The sequence below is a fragment of the Balaenoptera borealis genome (assembly GCF_965194805.1).
Source record: "Balaenoptera borealis genome assembly, chromosome: 8".
Classification (NCBI taxonomy): domain Eukaryota; kingdom Metazoa; phylum Chordata; class Mammalia; order Artiodactyla; family Balaenopteridae; genus Balaenoptera; species Balaenoptera borealis.
In genome coordinates, this window is record NC_138865.1 from 117,833,963 (window position 1) to 117,861,432 (window position 27,470).

General features: G+C 45.6%; 1 protein-coding gene across 15 annotated transcripts in view; it reads right to left on the reverse strand.

The window, feature by feature from the left end:
- RAPGEF1 (Rap guanine nucleotide exchange factor 1) overlaps window positions 1-27,470 on the reverse strand; it is a 139,960-nt gene that overhangs the window by 48,870 nt on the left and 63,620 nt on the right. For 9 of the 15 annotated variants that reach the window (XM_082400707.1, XM_082400705.1, XM_082400703.1 and 6 more), the window contains 4 exons: window positions 20,853-20,992; window positions 20,111-20,224; window positions 15,433-15,611; window positions 11,117-11,273 (listed from right to left, as the gene is read on the reverse strand). In XM_082400707.1, coding sequence (XP_082256833.1) covers window positions 11,117-11,273; window positions 15,433-15,611; window positions 20,111-20,224; window positions 20,853-20,992 — 590 coding nt within the window. Of the gene's footprint in view, window positions 1-11,116; window positions 11,274-15,432; window positions 15,612-20,110; window positions 20,225-20,803; window positions 20,827-20,852; window positions 20,993-23,686; window positions 23,712-27,470 lie in introns of those variants that run through there. The other 6 variants (XM_082400712.1, XM_082400711.1, XM_082400704.1 and 3 more) reach the window with 3 other exon arrangements.

Here is a 27,470-nt window from a genome sequence, read left to right on the forward strand (position 1 = left end):
CGCCAGTCGGTTTGTGGAGGAAGAAGTACTACCCTTTAGTTCTCTGAAGCCATTACACGACGTGCAGGGTGCTGCCTACTAACAATCAAACCTCTGGTCCTGGGGGAGGTGGTTTCCCAGAGCGAGCCGGCCGTGGGTGTGGCAGCAGCTGGTGTCCTGAAATGACTGGTGGGAATCTTTGTCAATGGACAGAAAGTTTAGGGCACATTACCCAGCAGAGAAATGACTTTAGAAAATATTTTTTTAAACAGGAAAAAAAAAGAGGTGATTAGGGCCTACTTGGTTTTTTCAACTAGAATGCATTTTCCCCCAGTTTGATGAGCTCTGGTGATTGCATACACCATATAAGAATCACTCAGAAATACAGAACGTTCCCACCGCCCTCTCCAGTCAATCTGCCCCCCCGCAACCACTTTCCACTTCTGCTTCTTGGATCACTTCTGCCTAGAACTTGAAATAAGTGGAACCATACAGCATGTACTCTTTGGTGTCCCTCTTCCTTTTCTGAACAGCTCTATGCCATAAAGTTCAGCCATTTAAAGCGTGCAATGCAATGGTTTTTAGTCTGTTCACAGTGCTGTGCAACCATCAACACAATCAATTTTAGGACTCATTATTACTTCCAAAACAAACTCTGGACCTTTCAATGGTCCCTCCTCATGTCTCCCCAGCCCTCCCGGACCCACAACCACTAATCCCCTCTCTATCTCTATTCGTCGATCCTCTTTTGCTCAGTGTAAACACCCACGTCTCTGTGTGCATGAGTAGTGTTCCTTGATGTTGCTGAGTTGTATTCCAGTATACGGATAAACCCACAATTTCTTCACTCGTTGTCCTGTTGATGCACACCTGGGTAGGACCTACATGTGTCACATGAGAAGTTCAGGCTTTCAGTATGAACGTCTATTTCTAAAGTTACAGAGGAGGCAGCAATGGAAGAAGGTGGGTAATACAGCAGTGTGCCCCCAAATCGGACTGCAAAGCCTCTCCCAACTCAAAACACCCCACACAGGAACCCTGACAAGTGTGGTAAGGCAAAGAGTTAATATGATGGATGGAAGTAATGCTTTGGATAGCCTTCTAAAAGATGACTTGTCAGTATACATAAAAAGCTTTAAATATTTGCATACATTTTATAATAATTTAGCCCAAGGAAAATGACACGGATGTGTACAAAAATTAAGCCACAAAGAATGGTCACCACAGCATTATGTGTAACAGGTAAAATCAGACTACTCAATATTCCATAATTAAATATTCAATACTAGGTACTGATTACATAAATTAAGATAGAATTAAACAATGGAGCATTATATTACCATTAAAAAAACCTCACAACAAGAATATATGATAGCGTGGAAAGACAACACAATGTTAAGTGGAAAAACAGCCCAGATGGTACACTGGTGTATACACAGTATGTTTTGGAAACAAAACAAAACCAAGAACACACGTATAGGAAAAAATATGGCTATGAAACACCCCTTATTTTCTTGTTTTTGCTTCTCTGCTTTTTCTTACTTTGCTACAATGAACATGTATTACTTCTGAAATACTAATTAAAAGAAAAAGAAGGCATACTCCATATAATCAGAATCAGTGTCACCCCACTCTGTAATAGTTTCGATGCCTATTCCTGGAGAAACGTGGAGGGTTGAGATCGCCAAGAATCAAGTACTGGAAGAAGAAAGGAGAAGGTTGGCATTTTCCTGTTATCACCATCCAGGAGTTAAACATAATCTCGCAAATATGTAAGGAACAGCTAACTAGCTGGTGATTACAGACAAGGTGGAGAGACAAGAGACGACGTAATTAGAAGAGAGAGCAAGTGGCGTGGAGGCAGGCCCCCTGCACCCCATCACCTGGAGCAGGGTGGGGAAGGCCGTCCATCCAGCCCATCACCAGGCCACACAGAAGAGCATCGCGGCATCAGAGGGAGTCAAAGTGTCTTGGAAGCGCCACACTCAGCTCACTCTCCTTACAAGCAGGGCAAAGCAAAAGGGAGGAGCCTGGACGCGTGCATCTGCTGAGGCAGGACAAAATTCCACTAATTCTTCATTGAGTCCTGAGCAATTATAATTAGAATGCCATCTTTCTGGAGAGGCAGCTGTGTGAACTCAACTAAAGAACAATGGCAAAAGAACCACGCAATGACAGGCACACATGTGCAAGTGTGCACCCGAATTCCAAGACGAAGTCAGATCCCAGCACTTACCCTCCTTCCCCCCAGGCCCAACAAGACCATCACAGGAGGGGGCAGCTTTCCATATGCACCACGACCTTCCAGCCCAAACACAAACACACCGGCCAGAAGGTCTTCACTCTCAACCTGGCTTCTCGCTCACAGGCAGAAGGGCACCCTTAGAATGTGCACGTACGCGGCGACCGTGCCAGCACCCTCATCTCCTTCAGAGCCCACCGTCTGTAACCTGGCCAGAGCCCAACCCCCCCTACTGAAGTTAGATTTCTGAGAGGATGTCAGACTTTCCAGTCCTCCTGAGGCACAGGTTCGGAAGGACTGAGAGAGACGGCACGTGAGACTCTGTCCAGAGCCGGCAGCTGTAAACCACACAACTGCCGGTTCACCGAAAAGCAGTTTTCAAAAGCCCGAAAGGTACCAGGAAGAGTACCTTTCTAAATACACAATACTTTATTTCCATGTTCATTTCATTCATACTGAGAGTAATCACAGAGACACTTCCATCTTAGATGACCTTCATCCAGTCAAAGCACAGCTCGGTGCTCAGGTAAGAAACGGTCCTATCTGTTTCTGCCTCCTCGGCCCCTGCCAGGCAGAGGGGACACGGGCTGCACGAGGAGAGGCCCGAGTCCTCCAGGTTCACATACTTTAACTGGAAGCGCCCCACCCTGCAGCCTGGGCCCGCTGCTCCTGCTCAGGCCGCGTCCCGACCTGCCACCGTCTACCCTCTATCACCATGGGGTCCTGTGCTCGTGGCCATGACACAGCCCCTCTACCGGTGAGCGGTCCTAAGACAAGTTCTTCACCAAAGACACTGGGTACAGGCCAGTGGGGAGTTTCCTGTAACTGAAGTGGCATAATGCAGTCACAGGACTGTCCAGCCCCAGTGTGACCTTTATGGTGACAACAGGGGACCTTCCCTGCCCACATCCTAAGCGGGGGTGAGGCAGCGACAGAGCAGAGGAAGTGCCTTCCTTCTCACATGTGCTCAGGAGGAGACACAGCACTAAGCAGACAAGGTGCCAGAGTGCACGGGCCTGGCGGGTGACTCCTCAAGTCAGCTCCTGGAGGCTCACAGCAGCCTAAAAACAAGGCAGCCAGAGGAGATCTCGAATTCCACACTGAAAGATGCTGAAGAGACCAGCCCAGAAGCAGTGCCAGGCCCGGTTGGCATGGGGAGAGGGGCATAATTTTAAAACTGGGCACTTGTGTCTTCAAAATAACGAGTTGGGGCCAAACACTACAACTCGAACAATAAAAGTTTTCAGGGTTCACCCCAAAAAAGGCCCTAAACAAGCTTATAGATTATTGAAAGACCTTCTCTTGACATTTGTAACTAAGCAGAACACGTGTAGGCCCAGAAAGGAGATGCCGCTGCTACAAATCCTAGCTGGACAAGATGTCCTTCTACTCCCAACACCCTTGAGAATGAAAAAGCAGTAAATGTTCGGTGCAGTTCTTCAGGTTAGCAGATTTACTAGAAAAAATACTTAGTGAACTGCTCAGAAAGTAGGCTGGGGAGGGCTTATCTTCGTTTAAGCCACCTTATTATTTTGAAAAAACGTTAACAACAAAAGTACCCCTAAACCCTGAGCGTATGAAGCTGGAATAGAAGCATGATGATTTCTCTGACTTATGAAAGTATATCCACAACATTCCTACATGGCAATTTCCTACTACACATAACCCGCTGTCTCTTCCCCCTTTCTTCTTCCCTCTCCTTCTCCTCCTTTGTAAAGCAGTGGAATACTCAGACCACTGCACACAGGAAATACTCAAATACATGCCACATAAGATGGACCATGCAGACACACCAAGAAGAACTATTTCAAATGACTGCAAAATGATGGGTAACCTGCAGGTCAAAAATAACTTTGAAACGTCTTTAATACTTTCTAATAATCATACTGATGGAGGTGGTTAGTGTTATTCCGAGACTGTTGTGTTTGTATTGTGAAGAAACAAATGAGTCAAAAACAAATGTTGATATTTTTTAAAACAGGGATTTTCAGTGTGAGAGGAAGAAAATTAAGATATAAGCTTGATGAGGTTAAGTAAAAACCAGTATAAACTCAAGATGTATTTTCTCTTAAAGAAACTAAACATGTGATCAATGAGTAGCAATGAGGAACCCTGGAGTGAGGTCTCTAAACATCATTCCCCAATAAAGGGAACCAGAGCTCCTTAAAGGAATGGCTGATTCCAGGTCGGTGGTAAGAAATGTACAAGGTAATTATAACTCAATAACAAAAAAAAGATAAATAACACAATTTAAAAGTAAGCAAAAGACTTGAATAAACATTTCTCTAAATAAGATATACAAATGGCCAATAAGCACATGAAAAGATGTTCAGCATCATTAGCCATCAGGGAAACGAAAATCAAAAACCATAGTGAGATACTACTTCATACCCACTAGGATGGCTGCGTCAAAAAAAGCCAGTGATAACAAGTGCTGGTGAGGATGTAGAGAAATTGGAACCCTCATGTACTGTTGGTAGGGATGTAAAACAGTGCAGTTGCTTTAGAAAATAGTCTGGTAGTTTGTTACGAGATCAAACACAGAGATATTATATGACCCAGCAATTGCAGTCCTAGGCGTATACCCAAGAGAAATGAAAACATACATCCACACAAAAACTTGTACCTGAGTGTTTGCAGCAGCATTACTCAAGATTGTCAAAATGTGGAAACAACTGAGATGTCCAAATGTCCATGAATAAATAACATGTGGTATATCCATGTAATGGAATGTTATTTGGCAATAAAAAGAAATGAAGTACTGATACATGCTACAACATGGATGAACTTTGAACACATTATGCTGAGTGACAGGAGTCAGTCACAAAAGGACCCATAGTATATGATTCCATTTATATGAAGTGTCTAGAAGAGGCAAATTTAGGGACTTCCCTGGCGGTTCAGTGGTTAAGACTCTGCGCTTCTGCAGGGGACACGGGTTCGATCCCTGGTCAGGGAACTAAGATCCCGCATGCTGCGTGACATGGTCAAAAAAAAAAGAAAGGCGCAAATTTATAGAGACAGAAAGTTAGATTAGTGGCTGCCTAAGGCTGGGGGAATGGAGAGAAATGAGGGCAGGGTATGGGGAGAGTACAAAGGGTATGGGGTTACTTTCTGAGGCAATGAAAATGTTCTAAAGTTGACTGTGGTGATGGCTGCACAATTCTGTGAATATACTAAAAATCACTAAATTGCTTTAAACCGGGGGAACTGTATGGTATGGGCGTTATATCTCAATAAAGCTATTACCGCAAACACACACAAGTAAGTACAAGGTGAACCTGGAACACCTTTTCATATCCCCAAGTGAGAAAACGATCAAAGACTTTTGGGGTCATGTCAAAATGAACTCAGGAAACAATGTGAAGAAGCTGTCACTGTTCAAAGATGGGACTTGAGCATCACTAAGGATAATAACTGCAATGGACTGGACATATAAACTATGTTTATTTACATCCCTGAGTTCAGAATGCTATATTAAAAGACTCAATCCAGGGCTTCCCTGGTGGCTCAGTGGTTAAGAATCCGCCTGCCAATGCAGGGGACACGGGTTCGAGCCCTGGTCCGGGAAGATCCCACATGCCGTGGAGCAGCTAAGCCCGTGTGCCACAACTACTGAAGCCTGCGTGCCTAGAGCCTGCGCTCTGCAACAAGAAAAGCCCCCGCAATGAGAAGCCCGCGCACCCCAACGAAGAGTAGCCCCCGCTCGACGCAACTAGAGAAAGCCTGTGCGTAGCAACGAAGACCCAACACAAGCCAAAAATAAATAAATACAAATAAATAAATTTTTTAAAAAACCAAAACCTCAATCCAATGCTCATGTTAGATGATGCTAAGAAACACTCATTTTGATAACTGGTAAATGAAGGAAGGAATTAAGCACTGATCCTGCCTTTCCCCTGAGAATTATAACACAGGATAACCTTGATTGACAAGGGGAGGTCTCTTTTAGTGTATTCCGGCTAAGGAATGAGGAAGGGATGGCAGAAAGAATTATAATGTCATCATTTTGCAACTCCAAGGAATTAACCGATCTAGGCAATAACCATCAACGGCTATTAATATCAAAAAAGGAAAGATGCCTCTAGATGGAAGTGCAGGGCAGCACCTAGGAAACATTCTTTTAGATACAAAAACATGAACCTGATTCAGCCTAGTTTTGCAGGAAATTCAAGGGACAGAGGAACATGTTAAATAACACCGCATAGATGTAATCAGCAAAACCAGACTGTGGGAGACTTCTCAGAGAAACAACCTTTCCTTAAAAAACAAACAAACAAATAAGTTGCAAGGAGAAAAATACAGAGAAGGGAGAACTTTGGACAAATATTAATGAGTTATAGTGTTTGGACTTTATTTGGATCTGAAATTGAAAACCAAACTGTTTGAAAACAGCAAACTATATATATACCCTGCAGGCCAAATCCAGCCCAGGGCTTGCTTCTGTAAGGCCCTCAAAGTAAGAATGCTTTGTTTAAAAAAATTAAATTAAAACAAACAAAGAATATGCAACAGACCAATATGCAGCAGAGACTATGTGTAGCCCCAGAAGCCTAAAATATTTACTATCCGGCCCTTTACAGGAAAAGTTCGCCTTGTTCTAGAGATATGCACTAAGGTATTTACAGATGAATGGACGTAATGCCTGGAATTCGCTTCCAAATAATCCAGGGGAGTAGGAAGAGGTCTGGAAGAAACAAGGCTGGCCACCTGTGGAAGTTCTGTGATGGGGCTTCATTATACTGTTCTCCTTTTTGCAAATGTCTGAAATTCGTCGTCAATAAAATTTTAAAATAGGCTGATAAAGGAATAAAAGAGGTGGCTCATCTGAAATGTCAGTGTGGTAGAGATAGCTAGCTGCCCCACAGTATCTGCTCTTCTTTATTAACAGAATTTTACTTGGGCATATGACCAAGTTCTGGCCAATAAAATATTAAGTGAAAGTTCTGTGAGGCCTTTGAGGAAGCACCCCTAAATGGAGAAGCCACAACTTCCTACTCTCTTTTCTTCCTGGCTAGGTGGAATGTAGTCATAATTCATGGAGACTGTAACAGCCATTTTGGACCATGAGGTGGAATCCATGTGTTAAGATGGTGGGAAAGCAGGATAGGAGACCACATCCCTGGCCATTTTGTGAAAATGCCATGCTAGCCTTGGACTGCCTGCCTATCTGTAGGCTTCTTACACGTGAAGGAGAAATAAAGTTCTATCTTTTGAAGCCAGTATTATGCTGGATTTTCTTGCAGTCAAGTCTAACCCTAACTGATACAGTCAGGAAAATATTTCTTTCAAAATATTCCTGCTATTCAAGGTGAATCTGGTATACAAGCCCAATTTTTGGATGGTGATGGTTAAATGACAGAACTGCAAGTATTCCAAAGTTTCCTCCCAGATCAGTGTTTTTTTTTCTTCCAATTAAAAAATGTGTGTGTGTGTGTGTGTGCGTGTGTGTTGTGGGGGAAGAGGCTGGAGGTCAGGGGAAGAGGCTGGAGGTCTTAGAAGGGAGATCCAAGAAGGTCTGCAGAGATGGTAAAGCAGAGTCCAGAGAGATGGGTAAGAAGCTGTACATCTGAGATAAGAAGAAAAGCTGAAAAGGTGAAATTAGGAAGAGTTGGGGTCTTGGTTTTGAAAGGACAAACTCGTGTATCTGTTTGACCTTGAGAAGCTCAGTCCTCCAACAGCCAAGACCTAGGCTGGAGGTGGTTCCTATAGCAAAGGGAAAGTGAGGGCCTTTGAATTCCTTCCAGAGAGCCATGACCATCTGAGTCTCAGGCTCCCATTGGTAAAGCACTTGCCTGGGTCAGATTAGATAATAAGAGAGGTCCATCCTTCGACCTGAGTTAAGCTGCCCAAGGTTACAGAGCTAACAAGTGGCATTTACATGGAGGTTTAAATGATAGACGGTACTGCACATTCAGGGACAAAAACAAAGTAATCCTGCTTTACAACACTTTTTCTACCCTCAAAAGCAAAATTCCATTTAACAAGTGAATGAGTAACTTGGAAGATGGTGAGTCAGTTTACAGGACATGCCAACACTTTCCCTCCAAGTGGGATGACGACACCCTCGTGGATGTAGTTCACCTCTGCACAGTCCTGTCCCTCCCAGCCCACCGAGGCTCCCTCACACCATGAGGACAGGAGCTTATAAGGTGTCCTAAGCCTGATGGGGACAGTGAGAAAGGATGGGGGCCAGCTGGCCTGGAGGGGAGACACACTGAAGCCCTTGGGCCGAACCATGAATCTTCCTCCTTGTGGGAGGCAGCTGAGGGTGACGGTGAGAACACAGGGTCTGGGGTCCAGCAGGCCTGGGTGTGAATCATGCCCTTGCCACTGACTACTGGTCTGCCTGAGACTGTTTCCACACCTGTGAAGGAGGGGATCACACCCACCTTGGAGGTCGTTATAAGCATTAAGTGGGTAATACACGTTAGCTATGATTACAGTTGAGACCTTAACAGCAAACGCCAGCATTACAGTGTCTAAATCGTCCCTGTGGCCTTGACTGACTCCAACTATGAAAAACTTCTAGCGACACAGGCCAGCTCCTGCTCATCCTTTACGCTTTCGCCTGCCTGTCTCTCTCTGCGGAAGTGTCTCTGATCACTCTGTAAATTGAAGGTCCCCCCTACACCCAAGTAAGACCACACGCCATTCTTCCTTTATAGCACCAGTCCTGGTTATAATTATACAATTACAAGTTTTTGATTGCTGTCCTTTTCCGCCTTTAGATTCTAAGCTCCATCAGGTCAGGGACGGTGCCAGTTTTGTTTATCGTGATATTCCCAATTCTATCACACTACCCAGCACACAGGAGTTTCTCAATAAACGCTTCTTGAATAAATGAAACAAAATTTAATGTACAGAGCTCCTCACCTAGAGAATCTTTGTTCTGGTTAAAATATTTTAAAAACAATTATGGAAAAGTTCAGACGCTGACAGGTTCATAATCAATAGGTGTCTCTCGCTTTCTCTCGCCCTCCCCCTCTCTTATCCTGGTCAATTTGAAAAATCTGAGAAACTTTTCTTTTAGACAATTTTTCAACTGATACAGTGGCACTTTAATGATTCCATAAAGGAAATCCACTCGGGAATGTTACAAAGCTTTACACTTAACTCTCTCTCTTCTATTTTGGATGTTCTGACTTGTTTCCAAACATCTAATTATAATCAATTTGGTAGAAGGAAACCTTAACGATGTCACCTGAAAAATAACACTTGTCAATAACAGCATCTCCAGAAGCCCGGACAGGAAGAGCAAGGCGAGGCGAGCCCGAAGCGCACACACCCCGATGGTGAAGTGTGACCCGGGTCGCGTCTCGCTTGCCCTGCCGACCTCAGACAGCGAGCGGGAGGCTGGAATGGGAGAATGTGTGACTGGGCGCCAGGCCCGGAAGCAACATCAGGTCCCACACAGCAGCCACCCTGGGCTACATCCTTAAGTCTCACCAGCCGAAACCGATCGTGCAGGACCTGGTAACTGTGGGGAGTGAAGAGAACTGGGAGCTGTCGGAGGACACTGTGATGCCGTCTCGTCAAGCCTCCCTCCGAATGAGCTCCATAAAGCCCAGCAGACACAGCAGCCCTGCTGACACAGTATTGGAGGTGGGGAGCCACCCAGACAGCCCCCGCCAACACGCTTCATTCCGGAGCCGTGTATAACGTCCAGCAATGCTGTCTTAGCCTCCCATCTGTAATTTTTACCCGTTGGGGGTCCTTATTCTACTCTCCAGAGCTTCTGGGGAATGTCAATCCAAGGAGGCAGCATTCAGGAGTCTAATGGCATGGTTGAGTGGGTAAGGAATTTTTTGGACCTAGGGTAAGTACCTTGGTTACAGTTTTGTACTGGAGGGTCTAGAAAGGAAGACAACACAGTTTTTCAAGCCAAGAGACCTGTTTGCAAAGCATACATCTAGCACCACATAATTAATAATAAACAGCAGCTAAGATCTGAGTGTTTAGTATGCCCAGCATAGTTCTAAAAGCTTTATATGTATTAACTAATTTAATCCTTCCTACAACCCCATGACACAGGGTACAACAACTGCATGTATTTTGTAGGTGAGTTAACTAAGGTACAGAGCACTTGAGTAAATTGCTCAAGTTCACAGACTAGTAAGTGGTGAACTTGGGATTCAAATCTAGCTGGGCTCTACTCTAGTCTAGCCCTCTTTCTACTACATTATACGGCCTCACGTTCCCACTGCTCACAGCCCTCGTCCCAACCCACAGGATCTCACCTGTTTCACGCCCTGCATTCTGCCTTGCTCCTCATCCACTGGGACTTATTTTCTCAATTAGAGTTTGTCCCTTGGACCTCAATTCCAGGACCTCCAAGGACTTCACTTTCCACCGTAACAATGATTCATAATTTCCTATTATGCCATTTCTGACTTCCCTGGGTAGTAAATTCACAGACCACATCATGGATTTCAAGTACAGTTAGTTTCATCTCTTACTCATGTCAATCCTGCTTTTCTACTAAGAATCCCAGAAGTTCTTAGAACATGAAAAGGTAGCAGTTGACATGCTGGGAGTTTTGCTAAAAGTCAGTGCAAAAACAATTTCCACTGGACTTCGTCTAGCCGGCAAGCGTGCACAGCCAGAGCTGTAGTATAAACACTACCTGTAGATTTAATACAAGGCCCAGTAAAGGCTGACTGCTTCTGGCAGCTTTTCTAACTATCAGGACGAGTACTCCAAAGGTTATATTCCTGTAAGAGTCATTTGTACCACAGAGAAACAGCTGTGGGACAGAGCAGCATCCAACAGCAGAAACACTGGAAGACGTTCACTCTAATGTACAAAGTTTAGGAACAAGTTCTCATGTGACAAACACCCAGCAGGGAGGGTGCTCCAAGTCCCTGATGAGGACCGTCTGGAACCTGCACGTACCTTCACTCCATCCAGCACGGCTTTGATGACCCCCTTCACAGTTGTCACCATCTCTTTATCTTCTGAGTTCACACCTTCTAGCATCACTTGGTCAGACCAACGAATGAGGTTGGCGAGACTTTGGTACACTCGGCTATAGCAGGAGGAGAGGGCTGAGCTAGAGGTAGGAGAAGATTTTTAAAAGAATATTAAAAATCTAAAGCATGACCATCACTTTACATCATCTGTTTAGCAGAGAACTAGTTTCTCAGTGACTAGGGTTTCTCAATCCTTCTTTCTATAAGATCTGCACCTCCTTTTAATAAACTTTTCCTCCCTGAATCTATTTCCTTACGTCCAATGAAGATTTTGTGGAGCTTTATCTTCCAGTCTGTTACAAATTTTTTTGCATTTCTCATATATAAGGTAGAAAAATTCCACCATGATAGTTAATATGCTTTTTCAAACTTCACATCCTCCATGAGATTCTGATAACATCTCTCAAGGAGCGCCTCATCTTCCTCTCCTCCTAGTAGATCAGACTGTTGTACACTTCTTGTTCTGAATTAGATAAAAATTCATGTTATATTGCGTCACAAGGAGTCAACAGGTTTGTGGAATTTTAGCAGGCAGGATCCTTTAAAGGAACAGCCTTTATTTTTATTAAAAAATTTTTTTTGGATCTTAGTTCCCTGACCAGGGATCGAATCTGCACCCTCTGCCGTGGAAGCGCGGAGCCTTAACCACTGGACTGCCAGGGAAGTCCCAAGGAACAGTCTTTAAACATGAGCTCAAAGAGATCTGAAATTTACTAGAATTCCTTCTAACATGGGCTCAGCTTCACCATTGCCTGCAATAAACCATGGCTGAGCTGTCAGAGGAACGCACTAATGAGGAGTATTTTAAGGAGGACAAGTCAGAGGCGAGGTGACCTGTGGTGATGGTAGGTGGGGGGAGGAGGTACTAACTTCACCGTGATGCCAAGAACTCAAAACAGAAGCCCTGAGCACACCTGGAGGCCCCAATGATTGTAGAGTGGAGGCCAAAATGAAGAAGTTTTATATCTTCCACATATTTTTAAACAACTAAAGATAATTTTCCCTAGGATTTATGGAAAGGATTATTTTTCCATTTTAAATATTTGTATTACAACAGAGGTAGAGCAAAAATGTAGAAAATTTGTGGGATGCTACCTCCTCCACTAAAAAAAAAAAAAAAAAAAGAATGAGGCAGACATTTAGGAGCCAAAGATATACTTTTTCCCCAAAGATATAATTTTGAGAAAAATATATAATATTGTAAGATATGATTAAAACAGGTTCTAAAAACAAAGACATTTAAAAAAAAAAGAAGCCTGAACCAAACAATGCTCTAATGAGAAGCTCTTCAGAATCAGGTAAGGAGGAAGAGAATTTCCAGGAGGTCTGAAGTCTCCACTTAGCCATTCACTCGGCTCCGTGCATGTTCAGGCAGAGGAAAGAAGAGTCAGAAAGAATGAAAGCAGCTCCTCAAGCCCCATTACAAACAAGAAAACTTTACAAAAGGAGCCACAAGAAAGCCAGGGTTTGGCTGCTTTAGAGGATGATACAAATGAAAAGTGTTCGGTGTCAGACCTATTCTCTTCGGAAGGAGGACTGAGAGAATAAAACAAAACTTGCAGACCTGCCGGGGGGCCGGACCATAGATGGCGTCGTCCTGAAGGGGGGCGTGCTTCTAGCAGCTCTGCTCCTCCTCCCTGGCAAGGCCAGGCTAGGCCTCTTGAAACAAAGACTGTGGCCTCCCGCCCGCGATAATTAAATGAAAGAGGTGGGAGGGGTCACTTTTACATGATACTTAATTCCTACCTGCACTGGATGTTAACATTTCCCTGAAAGCACCTAAAAATGTTGGTAATTGTGTCCACCCTTCACACTGTGAGCTTGCAAGAAGAATATTCCTGTGTCTTAATGTCACGGGAAGGACATTAAAAAAGGAAGGAGGGTCTTGTACCATAAAAATGTCCAGTGGACCAGTCGTTGGTCTGTTTCTGAAATGGAGCAAAGCTGTCTGCACTGAGGGCAAGCAGGGATCCTGCTCTCAAACATCTCTGAATGTTCCACCGTCAGGAAAAGCCTCCATTCATTGCCCACACTGAACAGCCAGCCGCCTGTTCACAGGCCCGTCACCACTGCCCTCGGAACCTAGGGGAGCGTGGCGAAGAGCCTACCCGCTAGGGCCCAACCCACAGAGAAGAGGCAGGAAAACATCCTCCCAGCTAACAAATGCACAGGAGGATGAGATGATGGAAGGAAGCTAAAAGAAACATTTGAGGAGCATTTCAGATCATCTCAGGGAGATCAATAAAGTATCATCAATGGGCTTTGGAAGAATTTCAGGAGGAAAAAATCCCTTAAATGGTATTAGCCAAAGGACTACAAAGAAAAAAAAAGAAATCATTATTCCTTATGGCCACACCCAGGCATTTCTCTTTTCCCCTCTAGGAAACTGTTATAGACAGTAAGTAATTTTTGTCAACTATAAAGTAATTACAAAACCTCCCCACGGACAAAAAATGCCCCACACCATTGTCCTATTACTTGGTCAATTCTTCCAGAGCCTGCATGTCTAGAAAGTAACTTCGCAAGCAGAGTTGCTGGCTGACACTGCAGGAAGCGACAGTCCTAGCAGCAGCGCCCCGTCAACGCTGTTACAGGGCTCAGTGAAGCTGACTGTCCTGGACTCTCCCAAAGAGGCCTGGCACGTGAGGGGATGCGCCCTCGTCTCCCACAGCGCCGCCCGTCGGCGCCCTGGTGTGACCACACTCTGCTCACAGGACTGCGGGTCTCGTCCCTGCCGGGCACACTGTGCCCGCTGGCCTCAGCTCCTCTGCTCTTCTCCTTCTCCTGCCCCCACTGCCCACCCAAAGCCTGCCCTTCCTGCAGGCGCAGCTGCAGCGTATCCTCCCCCAGGAAGTGCAACTCTCCTGTAACTCTCCCTCCTTCAAAGTCCAACAGAGCTCCCACTCGGTACCATCAAATCAGCACTGTCATACAGTGGGGGAGCTGATTTTCTCAGATCTTAACTCTCCCCCGGTAGGCCCATCCCATGAGAAGAAGCGTATGAGAGCATTTCATAAAAGCTACCTGTGCGTCTGAGACCCAGCACACTGTTAAGCACGTTCCCTCAAAGGAGAACAGCACCGGGCCTGTCTACGAGCTGGGCACTGGGCTACCTACTGGAAAAGCATGGTGCTTGGTCTCACAGAGTCCTCCATATGGAGCAACTGAACAAGGCCCCAGAGGGACTCGCTTCCTCAGAGGCCTCTTGCACATGACAGCAGCCTGGCCTGGCAAGTGAAGACAGAGCAGAGCAAAGCCCTACCAACGGCTTATCCTTCCCCGCCAAGTGGCCTCAGTGCGCTTCCAGCCAAAAGACCACCATCTACAGGGGTCAGCAGAAGCTCCAGGGCAGAGAGCTTCTTGGAAATAAAGATACTGTTTTATCTCCCAGAAGAAGAAAACTATGCACTTCACTGTCAAGTTCTGAAAGCACTTCACAAAAGCTTAGCCTCATGGGGCTACGAGGACACTAAATCATCTTGAGGAACTGAAACAGAGAGATGTTTATCCTGAACAGGTACCAGGGAAGAAAAACAAAGCCAGCAGGCATCTGACAGCCTCTCAAGAAGAAGCTCCTGATACGCTCTCACTGAAGATTACTTTTAATACTGCTTTCCTTTCTGTATTTAACAACAAACATAGGGGCAAGCCGCTCACTAACCTTTCAGAGGAAAACGAACTCTAGCAATAAAAGCATTACCCCACAAAAGCTGACTACACTTCCATACCTGGCTTCCAATGAATCCAGGTGCTATTTGGGAGGACCTGGCTTGATACAATTAAATGTTTCACTAATCCATGCTCTAATGGGATTCTTCTCTACCTCTTTTGGCCTAATAATCTAAGCAGCCAAGGTCTCCAATAGGTTAGATATTGGCAGGATTTAATGTCATAATAAACTATGGTTAACATAGGGTACTGGGAAAAATGTGTCCAAATCAATGCGATTATTGCCAATGAGCTAGCTAGTACGAAAAAATAACCACAGACTTACGCTGTGGATACACCCCTAGCAATGGTGGCGATCTTCCTCAGTGTTGAGGCCTCATGAGTAACAATGACCTCAACCTTGGAAGAATACCAAGTGATAGCCATGGGGTAGGGGTGGGGGCAGGGCGTGGGAGGGCTCCTTTTCCTCCTGGCATTCCTCACTGGTCCTAGAAACACTGAGTGTGAAATGCCCCCGAACCAAGGTGCCACTAGGCCTCCACTGCTCTGACACAGCCCAGAGCAACTCACCTGTGTTGAATTCGAGGGTCGCTCTGCACCAGGGGTAAGATGGCCTCCAGCACCTTGCTGGCAGACCCTGGAAGCATCTCCAGTACCTTCTTATCAATAGCCATTTTGTCCACAATGGTCTTAAAGTAGCGCAAGGCACTGACAACTTCCTTCTCTTTCTCTTCCAGCCAGCTCAGGTTCTGAAAGGAAATGTTAAGCATAAGGAGGGAGGAGAGAGATTAAAGGGAGCAATTTTAAAATAAATAAATAAAATAAAATTTCCTGCAAACTAGTTTGAGATTGACACCAATGGAAAAGGCTTCTTGCTGCAGAAAGCAAGCCAAATTGTTTTTCTAAGGATTGCAATCAGGATACAGAGGCTAGACTTGAAGGAAGAAGAAGGGGCTGACTGAGAAAGGTTGTTCAGATATTCCTAATTCCCTTCCCGGACAGAGACAGATTTGCCCTGGGGTCTCTGCCTCAACCACACTGAGATATCACCACTAATCTCAGTAAGTGTAGTGAGGACTAATTTGCTGATGGCTGCAGGATGCTTACAGAACCAACAGTTAAGTCCCAACGTGTATATCTATCCAGTAAATCAAATCAAGAAACCCCAGGCCTTTCAAGGTCCTAGGGGCTGTGTAAGACTGGTCAGAGGCATTAGTGCTCAAAACCCACTCTCCCAGGACTCTTCACTAGATTCCCACATTTGACCAAAGACGCAGCCCCTCTCAATGAAATGATATGGCTCTCCCAAAGGACCTGGAAACCCTAGGGTTAGAAGGGGCGGGATGTGCTGGGGTGAAAAGGTGAAGAAGCTGGACAGATGGCAATGATTCAATCACTACTCCTGCAGCGTGTGCTAACAGCACGCAGGGTCCCTCTGCCCCTGAGGAAAGCCCGCCTAGGAGGAAAATAAAACACAGAGCCCTGTACTTCCCAGCACTCACATTCCCACACCCAAATCTTTTCTCCTTGACTGTGGGATACCTTGAATCCACAGACAGTGGGTAAACACACCCCTTTGGCTTCTTTCTCCAACCTCTCCTTATACTGACCCTAATGTCAACAAGCCAGGTCCCAGCTGGCTGGCAGGGAAAGGGAGATGAAGAATAATCTATAAAATGGATAAATCCAAAAATGCATAATCTACTCAAGTAGAATCGATTACATGTCCAGGGCAAATTAAGAGTGGTACATATGAGGAAAACTGCCACCTGTGGGCTCTGTGAGGTCCAGAGAATATTCAAATAAAAACCACCGAGAACAAGAAGATAATTTCTAGGAAAAGTAGATTTAAAACTATATAAATATATAAAAAAGTGATACACAATAAAAAGTGATTATGATTCTGAACACCAGCTCCTTTAAAATAATGAGGAATGTCATTTTAAATAAAAAATCTCAATAGTGGATTTCACGGGAATATCAAAGGAAAAACAAATAAATGGAATCAAGAAGTAATTACCTCCTTTCGTCAGACAACTTTCAAAAACCCGATTTAACTTCTCTCAATGGGGGTACTTCCCAAAAGGTATTCTGTAGACCACCATGATACATTTCTCCAAGGGAGGAAAAAAACACCCCTTCCCCATCCCCATCACTGTGGCCTCTTTGCCGTCACTTATTTTTCTCTTCTCACTACCTGACACGTTTGTTTATTTACTGTCTGTTTCCAAGAGCCAGGCACTTGCTTCTCCACCTCGTGGCCCAGAGTGCTCTGTTTCACCATGGCCTACACGGGGCTGAGAGGAACCTCAGCATGAAGGAACTCATGGTGCCTTGCAGACATCAAATGTGACTAAGACCGCTTTGGCCAGCTGAGCAAGAGGACTATGGCTCCAGCACTGCCATCTCAGCACATCAGGAGCCAGCAGAGACAAAACGTGGGCAGGAAGCAGGAAACATTTTAAGAAAATGTGTCACGAGGTTTGCTAGGGAGAAAGGGGCTAATCTGGAGATGGGAGCCGTCCAAAAGCGGCAAGGCACTTCACGGAAAAAAAGAGAACTCTCCTGTCATTTGCAGAGAGATCAAATGAGCCACTGAAGAGCCGGGCTGCCCTGGGCTCCTAATAAAGGAGCCGACAACCTAGCAGAGTCAGGTTTCATCCATTAACTCTCCAGCAAATTCCACTCCCAGAATTAATGGCCTCTGAACGCTGTGCATTCCCCTAGCCCATCAGCTGTTAAACTATGGCTTCTCGCAAAACACAGCCAGCAGTGGGAAGAGTTTACAACGAGACACCCAGACCGAACGCCCCCAGGAACAGGGAAGCTGAGGCCGAGGCCTCAGAGAGGCAGCTGCACACGGCTCCTGCGTCAGGGGTTAGATGCCACCACTGGTGCCAACAAAGCTGGAAACTACATGAGGCCAGCGGTGCTGGGGAAGGGCCTCGATCCAAAGGCACTGCTGGGCTTCAGGCTCCTCATCTGCAAAATGGGGAGAATAATGCCTGCCCTGGGTGATCTAAAGAGGTTCGTGTCGGGGGCTGGGTGAGAATGCATATGGAAGTGCTTCATAAAATTAAGGGAGAAAGAGATTTTGAGTAAGAAAACTTGGGCCAGAGCCCACACTCTCTGTATACTGGGAAGAGTGAAAGCTTGTGCACATGGTCAAGGTGAGGAGTAAGTAAGACGGTGTGTGAAATCACCCAGGATAGGGCCCGGGCAAAGAGAGACCTGCAGTTAAGTTGTAGATGGATCCAAATCTATTTCTGTCTACCTGAGTTGCAATTTCCCATGTAATAACCTGGGAAAAATGAGAATATATATGGAAATACTAAGTCGTAAGACAGCTAGTAAGTAATAATTAAGGATGATGGCAAATGACAGAGTCAGCTAAGTTCACACACCCTGGCAGATTCCCCAACACTTCCTGTTCTGACTGTGGGCCCCCACCATGGGTTTACACTCACTTTGACTCATGCAGGTGACCTGGGGCAGAGCACAGTAATTCAACCCTTCTTAAAGGGCAATGACCAGAAACCAGGGTAACACTCTTCCTTGGGCGAAGATCACATCTATAGCTCCTTCCCAGAGAACAGAGTTTCTCAGCCATGGCACTGACATTTTAGGACAGAAAATCCTTTGTGGGGTGGGGTGAGGCGGGGTTGCTGTCCTCTGTATTGTACGATGTTTACCAGCATCCCTGGCCTCCAGCCAACAGATGCCAGTAGCACCTGCTTCAGTCTCCTAGTTGTGACAAGCAAAAATGTCTCCAGACATTGCCAAATGTCCCCTGGAGTTTGCAGAAACCCCCACTAAGGAAAGGGTACTTTAGCATCAAATTTCCCCTATGACCTCTCTTGGAGTGATGAAGAAAGGGGGAAAAGTTCCAAGAAGTGAGCGGCTGAAACAGTCCCTTATCAGAGTTCACTAGCAAAACACAGTGGTTAGTAAATCATTTCACTCCGGGCCGCCTGGACTAGTGTCAGATGACAAGTGGCACTCTTCTTGGCGTTTAATATAAAACCCAGTTCCAAGGGGTTGCTAAACAGATTGCAATAAAAAATAATTGCGGTACAGACCAAATCTTCCACTTTATTACTCTTCTTCAATCTGGAATTTAGATCAATCTGGCAAACACCGTGTATTTCATTCTTGCTCTCTAGCCTCTTTTTCTTAACAGATGGGGCAGGAAAAACGATTATTCAACAAAGACTTTGGACTTAAAACCTTTATTTTCTCCACTTTTAACTAGACTTTTAAGATATTCTGCTGGTCAACATAAAAACAAAAGTAGATGCACTGCAAAATTCAAGAGTTATGTGTTTATATAACAGGGTAGTGTTTGCTAGTGGCATTAAATTGACAGCTGTGACAACAGTTCTACAAACTACGCTGTGGACAGTCACTGAAGGGTTCAGAATCTACTTAACTGTGAGGCTTGTCTTTATTTTACACTGCTGAGTTTAATTTTGTTTTCATGTTCAGTTACGTGTGGGAGCTAACATTAGATTTGTTAGATATTAAAAAAGAAATTGACTTTCATAAAGAGTAACTGTAGCATCGAGAGAGTTTCGACTTGATGTCAGATGGCCTGTGTTCAAATCTCAGTGTCACCACTCTTTGTGTGACTTTGCCCAAACATTTAATATCTCCATAGTCCCAGTTTCCTTTTCTGCAAGATAAGTTTCCACCTCCCAGGGTTATAATGAGAATTAAGTGAGAGAACGAGTGTAAAGCACATAGCATGGGGCTAAGAAAAGGCTTGGTACATGTTAGCGGCACAAAAGGTGTCCCTGGCTCTGAGAGCGCTGGTTCTGCACAGTATCATCACACTCACGAGTCTCGGGAGATGGTTAACAGAGTACCTTACACTTTAGATGCCCTTCCTTTTCTCAACTATCCAGATCATCTTAGCAACTCAAGGAAAGAACAGCTGGTCTTAAGAGATGAGACTCACCCGCTTCCCCCGAACCCGTTGGACCCAAGCAGCACACCCAAACCAATCCCAAAAATCCCGGAGCTTTCGACATGGAGTACTGAGCTCTCTCCAAAGGCCATGGGGGCTTGGATAAACTCTTACATTTATTCAAGGCTCCTTGGACTGTCTCCTGAACAATTAAGCCCACAGTTGCCACCCAGCTGAACACAATGATATTGCAATAGATTTTTTTTCCATCCCCAAAACCATGGGCCAGGATTCTGCAGTAGAAGGCAAGGCAAACCCAATTGTTCTTAACATCACACTGACCTTCTGCCTTTGAGACCTGGAAGCCACAGCACTGGTGGACATAAATGCTACTGCCTGCTGCTCCAGATCCAAGGGGATAGGGTAGCCCTCTGGTAGAAATCTGTCTGTTGCCTCCTGGAAGAGAGGAAACCTGGATTCCTACAGAGCTTGAAATGGCCGTTTTAGGCTGAAGGGAGAGGTTGATGAAAACCAACAGCTGTTCCAACACATCTGGCTTGACTGGCCCTGCTGAGGTTACTGGTGTTTGAGGACATCTTTGGCTGGGTTTCAAGGGTTTAGCAAGTTTCAGAGCATGGGCCCTAAAGCCGAATGATGGATGTTCTGGACATCACAAATTTCCGTGTGTGTGTGTGTGTGTGTGTGTGTGTGTGTGTGTGTGTGTGAGAGAGAGAGAGAGAGAGAGAGAATGTGTGGGCAATGTGGGCCTCTCTGGGGCAGAGGCAGCACCCTGGAGTGTGAACATGACGAGCTGAGCTGTTTTAAATGCCCAGAGGATGACACAGCTGGAAAAGAACTGTTCTAGCCAACCAAGCTTGACTCTGATTAACAGGAGAAACACTCACCAACCTAAAGGTTCATATTTCACAGGGACAATGAAGGCCCCGCCTGGAACCGTGGAATGCTATGGAATAGGTGTTCTGTACTGAAAGTTCAATCCCCAGGGAATAAACTTGAAAAACAGCACAAACTCACTGCTCAAAGCAGGTGAAGGCCAGGAGAAACACCTAGAGAGTCAGCTTACTTTGTTCACAGGCTTCTCTGGAATCTTCACAGACACCTCAGCTGGTTTTCCCTTCTTCGATGGCGTTCTCTTGATTTTGGGTGAGTGGAATTTGTCCATCAGCTTCATGGTGAAGGAGGAGAGATGAGAACGCTGAGAGTCTGAAAACAAAGAAGGTAATGATTTTTAGAGGTAGAGTGGGAAGAAGCTGTGGTTCTTTGACCTTCTGTGGAAGTGAGCATCGTCCTCAAACAAATCTCTCCCCCTAGCTGTTCAGGGTTACAAAGAAAAGGAAATATGGATCCATTAAACATCTCTGCTTGCATGTTTCAATTTTTGCCATTTCCATCTAGTCTAGGTTGAACGCAGTCAAAATGGGTTTGGAAAACGAACGTGCAAATATTTCCAAGTGACCTTATAGAGTTTGTCTGATGATCTAACCAATGTCCAAGGGAACTGACTAAGATGAAAGAATACCAAAGTAGAATCACAGAAGTGCTGGATGTAAGAACTGGAAAGGAAGGCCCTTTTGAATCAACCTTCACGTTTTCTGGTTTAGGGAACTGCAACAAGTGACATGGGTAAGGCCTCAGAGCTGGTAGTGGAGACTGAAACAGAACTAAGGTGTTTGAAACCCTCGGGGACACAGTGAAAGACTAAGTGGTTTCTCGCCAAGGTCAGGAACAAGATGAGGGTGTCCGTTCTTACTACTGTTATTCAATTTTGTACTCTCTTACTCCACTAAAAGCCAACCAGATTGGAAAGGAAGATATAAAACTATCTCTATTTGTAGATGACATAATCCTGTATATGAAAAATCCCAAGCAATCCACTAAGAAACTACTAGTACTAATAAACAAATTTAGTGGGCTCACAGGATACAAGATGATATACAAAATCATATGCAAGATCATATACAAAAATCAATATTTCTATACATTAGCAAGGAACATTCAAAACGAATGTCTAAAAAGCTTCCATTCACAATCATCAAAAAGAATAAAATACTTAGGCATAAAATTACACTTAAGTGAAGTACTGATATGCTATACCATGGATGAATCTTGAAAACATTATGCTAAGTGAAAGAGGCCAGTCACAAAGACCACACAGTGTATGACTCCATGTATCTGAAATGTCCAGAACAGGCAAATCTATAGAGACAGAAAGTAGATTAATGGTTGCCTAAGACTGAAGAGAGCGGAGAGGGACGGAGAGGGGCTGCTAGTGAGTAAGAGGTTTTTTTTGGTGGGGGATAAAAGTGTTCTAAAATTAGAATCTGGTGATGATTATACAACCCAGTGAATTACTATAAAAAAAAAAACTTGAATTCTACACTTTAAAGGAGTCATGTATGTGAATTATATCTCAATGAAGCTGTTAAAAAAAACTAACCCAATAAGCAGCCTTCCTTCATTTACCACCCGCCATTTACCACAGCACTTTCCAGTGTTTGAAACCATCTTATTAAATTATTTACTTATGTGTTTATCTCCTCACAAGAATGCAAACTCGCTGAAGGCTGTACCTGCCTTGTTCAAGCCTGCATCTCCAGTGCTAACATGGTACCTGGCCCACAGAAGATGCTCAGGAAACATTAATTCAACAAATGAACAAATCAACCAATGAAAAAATACCCCACGAGGGCTTCCCTGGTGGTGCAGCGGTTAAGAATCTGCCTGCCACTGCAGGGGACACGGGTTCGAGCCCTGGTCTGGGAAGATCCCACATGCTGCGGAGCAACTAAGCCCGTGCGCCACAACTACTGAGCCTGCACTCTAGAGCCCTCGAGCCACAACTACTGAAGCCTGTGTGCCACAACTACTGAAGCCCACGCACCTAGAGCCCACGCTCCACAACAAGAGAAGCCACCGCAATGAGAAGCCCGTGCACCACAACGAAGAGTAGTCCCTGCTTGCTGCAACTAGAGAAAGCCCACGCACAGCAACAAAGACCCAATGCAGCCAAAAAAAAAAAAAACCCACGAAAAGGACTGCTTCTTTAGGTAATGTCAGAAATTCACAGGAAATACTTGAAATTGGTTGAAAATTAGGGAGAACGTGATCCTATGCAATGGAAAAAGAAGTATCTGTATTTGTTTTTTGGCTGCGTTGCGTCTTCGTTGCTGCGCGCAAGCTTTCTCTAGTTGTGGTGAGCGGGGCCTACTCTTCGTTGTGGTGTGCGGGCTTCTCATTGCGGTGGCTTCTCTTGTTGTGGAGCATGGGCTCTAGGCGTGTGGGCTTCCGCGGTTGCAGCACGCGGGCTTCAGGAGTTGCAGTGCGTGGGCTCAGTAGTTGTGGAGTGTGGGCTCAGCAGTTGTGGCTCACGGGCTTAGCTGCTCCGCGACATGTGGATCTTCCCAGACCAGGGCTCAAACCCATGTTCCCTGCATCGGCAGGCAGATTCTTAACTACTGCGCCACCAGGGAAGTCCCCTATCTGTATCTTTAAAATAAAAAATACACTCCCTTTCAATTTTCCCAGCAATTAAGTACTAAAAAAACAAATAACAAAAAACCTTCCAAATAAATGACACAGCATCTTGTATTACAGGCATGTCACTGTGTCTATTAGTGTTGCATATGACTTAATAGGGCCAAAGTTCAATTCTTTTGTCAAAGACCTTCCAGGTGGCAGGCAGGATCAGATAAATGATCTGCCCTTTGCAATTATCTAGGAACCCACTGCACTCTGGACCAAAGAGAAAAAGCCAGGGTCTGACCTTCGTTCACAAGTGGAGTCAAACCAAACACAGCTTCACAGCTGTCTGTCTGCTGGCCAGAACTGCAGAAAGCCCTTCTTAGAGCCCCAGTGTGGACACAAGTCCACAGGAAGCTCAGACACCTCTCTCCTCACCTGGAACGGCTCAGCGCAGGGTCGGAGGGGCTCTCAGCACCAGTCCTCAAACGCTGCATCACCCCTGGGATTCAAAGCAGGTAAACTGGGATGGTTTGATTGCTCCAGCTCCCCTCCTTCCCCTTCCCCACCCAAGCAGCGTGGGCCCCATGTACAGTTTATACTTCCTTCTTTATACTTCGAAATGATGTGACCAGTGTAATAATTCATGTGGTAATTAAGAGGGTGAGCTTTGCAGTCAGTCTGTTTGAGTTAACAGACTTCAGCGGCACCTCTCCAAGTCTAAGTCTCTTTGTCTGGAAAATGGGGCTGATAACATTGTTCTAGAAATGGCTGATGTGACGTAGGTTAAATGAGATGCTGCTTGTGGACGACGTGGTGAGGTACTCAGCCACGTGCTGGGCACACGGTACCTGCTCAATACAGGGAGCTAATCAACCTAACTATATGATTTGGATGGGTAGCAAGTCTGACCAAACTTTGAATTCTTATTTCCCAACTGCTAACAGATCTGAATCAGGATACTCTGCAGCACTGAACATCTGACCCACGATCCCGAGGAACTGCGGGCCTTACACATGCCCCTCTCCTCTTCCTTTAGTCCTGACCAGAAGTTCATCTGTGCCCCTCTCTGGTGCCTCCTTCCATATTGCCCTTATTGCTGCCCCCATCCTCCTCCTTCGGATGCTGGCCTCAGCACATCCCTCACCAGACAGGTTCCCAAGTCAGATGTTAGGGTGTGACTTCCACCCTGGCAAGCAAGACTGAAAGCGGGGCAAGAAAAGCAGACACAAATGGGGAAGTAAAGGCAGGATGCACGGTTTCTTTGGTGGTCAAAAATGTTCAGAGACATGGGCTGGGCGAGCCAACTTCTGCCTCCTCTGGTCTGCTGCCCCGAGTTGCTATATGGGTAGGCAGGGGGCTGAGGGACTGCCCAGGTTCACATCTCTGCCATCATGACCAGGGTAGAACTAGGGTAGGCAAACAAGGTATGGGGGCTCCCCAAAACCCCTGATCATGACCCAGGGGTCAAGTAAGGACACCTCCGCCTGAGAGCAAACAGAGCCCAGGAAATATATCACAACATACTCTCTCAACCTCTGCTTTGCCAAGCACAGCCTGAGACTCTGGTCTGTCTTAGGGCACAGCTGGGAACCCACATCAGCATTTAAAGAAAGTGTTATATCTACCAATAAATCTCTCTCCTTGTAGTATTTAACAGCCTCAAAGCAGCCAGCTCTAGCACAAGATGTGATAAATCAAGTGGAGGAAGCAGGTTCTTTGTAATGACAGCCAACCTCCTCAAGCCTGGAAATCAAGGACAGCACTAACTAGGGCAGATTTTGACTTGGAGGCTGCTTGTCACCTTTTCCTTGAAACAACAGCTTAGCAACACAGACTTCAACACAGGTTTCAGGAGACTTGCAAGGTCACTCAAACTATGCATTTCAGTGCTGATAAAGCACTATAACGACCAGTGACAGCAGAGTGGAAGGAAGCAAAGGTGGCAGCTATGTTGGGGTAATCTTGCCAACAGTACCCCCCCACACACACACTTCCTGCCCCTCTTCTCACATTCCTCATGTGTATCAATCATCTTGGGTAGAGGGCAATGCTAAAGAGATGCTCTCACACTACTGCAGAGTTTCAGGTGACTTTAATGACCACTCTCTGACTTTTCACTTGGGAAGTTGTAAATGTATGTGTTTAGATATTTTCCAGTACTGAAATTAAAACAAAATTTTGAAAGATTTCATACATACACATGTACAACGTACAGAGAATTCATCAAATCCATGCATCCACCAGCCCAGACTATCAAAGAGAACCGTGAGCAATGATAGAATATCTGCACTACCCAACGTGGCCGCCACTGGAGGCTATTAAGCACTTGAAATGTGCTAGTGTGACCGAGAAACTGACTTTTTATTGAAATGTAATTAAACAGCCACACGAGACTGGTGGCTGCCGTACTGGACAGCACGGCTCTAGAAGCAGAATGTTAGCAATCTCACTGCTGCCACCGCATGCTCCATCATAATCATATCTTTCTTCCCCACGATGGGTAACTGTGATTTTGATTTTTGTGCTTATCATTCCTTATTTTTAAAAAAAATTTATTTATTTATTTATTTATGGCTGCGTTGGGTCTTTGTTGATGCGCAGGGGCTTTCTCTAGTTACAGCGAGCAGGGTCTACTCTTCGTTGCGGTGCACGGGCTTCTCACTGCAGTGGCTTCTCTTGTTGCGGAGCACGGGCTCTAGGTGCGCAGGCTTCAGTAGTTATGGCTCGTGGGCTCTAGAGCACAGGCTCAGTAGTTGTGGCACATGGGCTCAGTAGTTGTGGCGCACGGGCTCTGGAGCACGGGCTCAGTAGTTGTGGCGTGCAGGCTCTAGAGCGCAGGCTCAGTAGTTGTGGCACGTGGGCTCAGTAGTTGTGGCTCATGGGCTGTAGAGCGCAGGCTCAGTAGTTATGGCTCACGGGCTCTAGAGCACAGGCTCAGTAGTTGTGGTTCACGGGCTCTAGGGCGCAGGCTTGGTAGTTTTGGCACGCGGGCTAAGTAACTGAGGAACACGGGCTCTAGAGCGCAGGCTCAGTAGTTGTGGCACGTGGGCTCAGTAGTTGCGGCTCATGGGCTGTAGAGCGCGGGCTCAGTTGTTATGGCTCACGGGCCCTAGAGCGCAGGCTCTGTAGTTGTGGCCCATGGACTTCAGTAGTTGTGGCTCGTGGGCTCTAGAGCGCACAGGCTCGGTAGTTGTAGCACGTGGGCTCAGTAGTTGTGGCTCACGGGCTCTAGAGCGTGGGTTCAGTAGTTGTGGCACATGGGCTCAGTAGTTATGGCTCACGGGCTCTAGAGCGTGGGTTCAGTAGTTGTGGCACACAGGCTCAGTAGTTGTGGCTCACGGGCTCTAGAGTGCAGGCTCAGTAGTTGTGGCGCATAGGCTTAGTTGCTACGTGGCATGTGGGATCTTCCCGGACCAGGGCTTGAACCCGTGTCCCCTGCATTGGCAGGCGGATTCTTAACCACTGCGCCACCAGGGAAGTCCCTCATCCCTTATATTTTGTCATAGTTTATATCTATAAGTATAGTTTAATGTATAGGTTTGTGAAGTTAACTTAAATGGAATTTCATTGTAAATATTCCTATGTTCTTGCTTTTTCACTTAGTGGTAGGTCTGACGTTTGGCCAGGTGAAGTGTATATAAGTGCTTTTGTTTTCAGTGCTGTGAAGTTCCACATATAGCAGTTTTACTTACCCCCTCCCTGCCAGTGAATACTGGGTCATTTTCAGCGTTTTTGCTTTTACAAACAACACGGCGATGGACCTTCTCATACTTGCCTTCTGGAGCACATGCAAGAGCTTTCTGTGACTAGAACCGCTGGGCTACAGAGTACACACCACATCTCATTCCATGGATGTTGCCAGATGACTCTCCAAAGGGTCTGTGCCACTCTGCAGCCCCAAGGGCAAGGTTGAGTCCCAGCTGCTCTCCCAACACCTGGGCTTGCCAGACTTGCACACTTTTCGATAGGGCCATACCTAAACAAAGGAAACAAAAGCCCTCCTTCCCATGGAAATGCTATAAATTGGTGTATCTTACTGTGTTCTATCAAATCTGCCAGAACAACTTCAAAGCTCATGGATAGAACTTAAGAAAAACCCTCAGCCGCCACTTAGTATGGCATTTATACCAAGGAGGTCTGGAACTCCCAATGACCAATCTGCTAGTCACTTCTGCCAGAGGAGGACAGCGTACCTGACCTCACAATCAGTTTCTGTGGA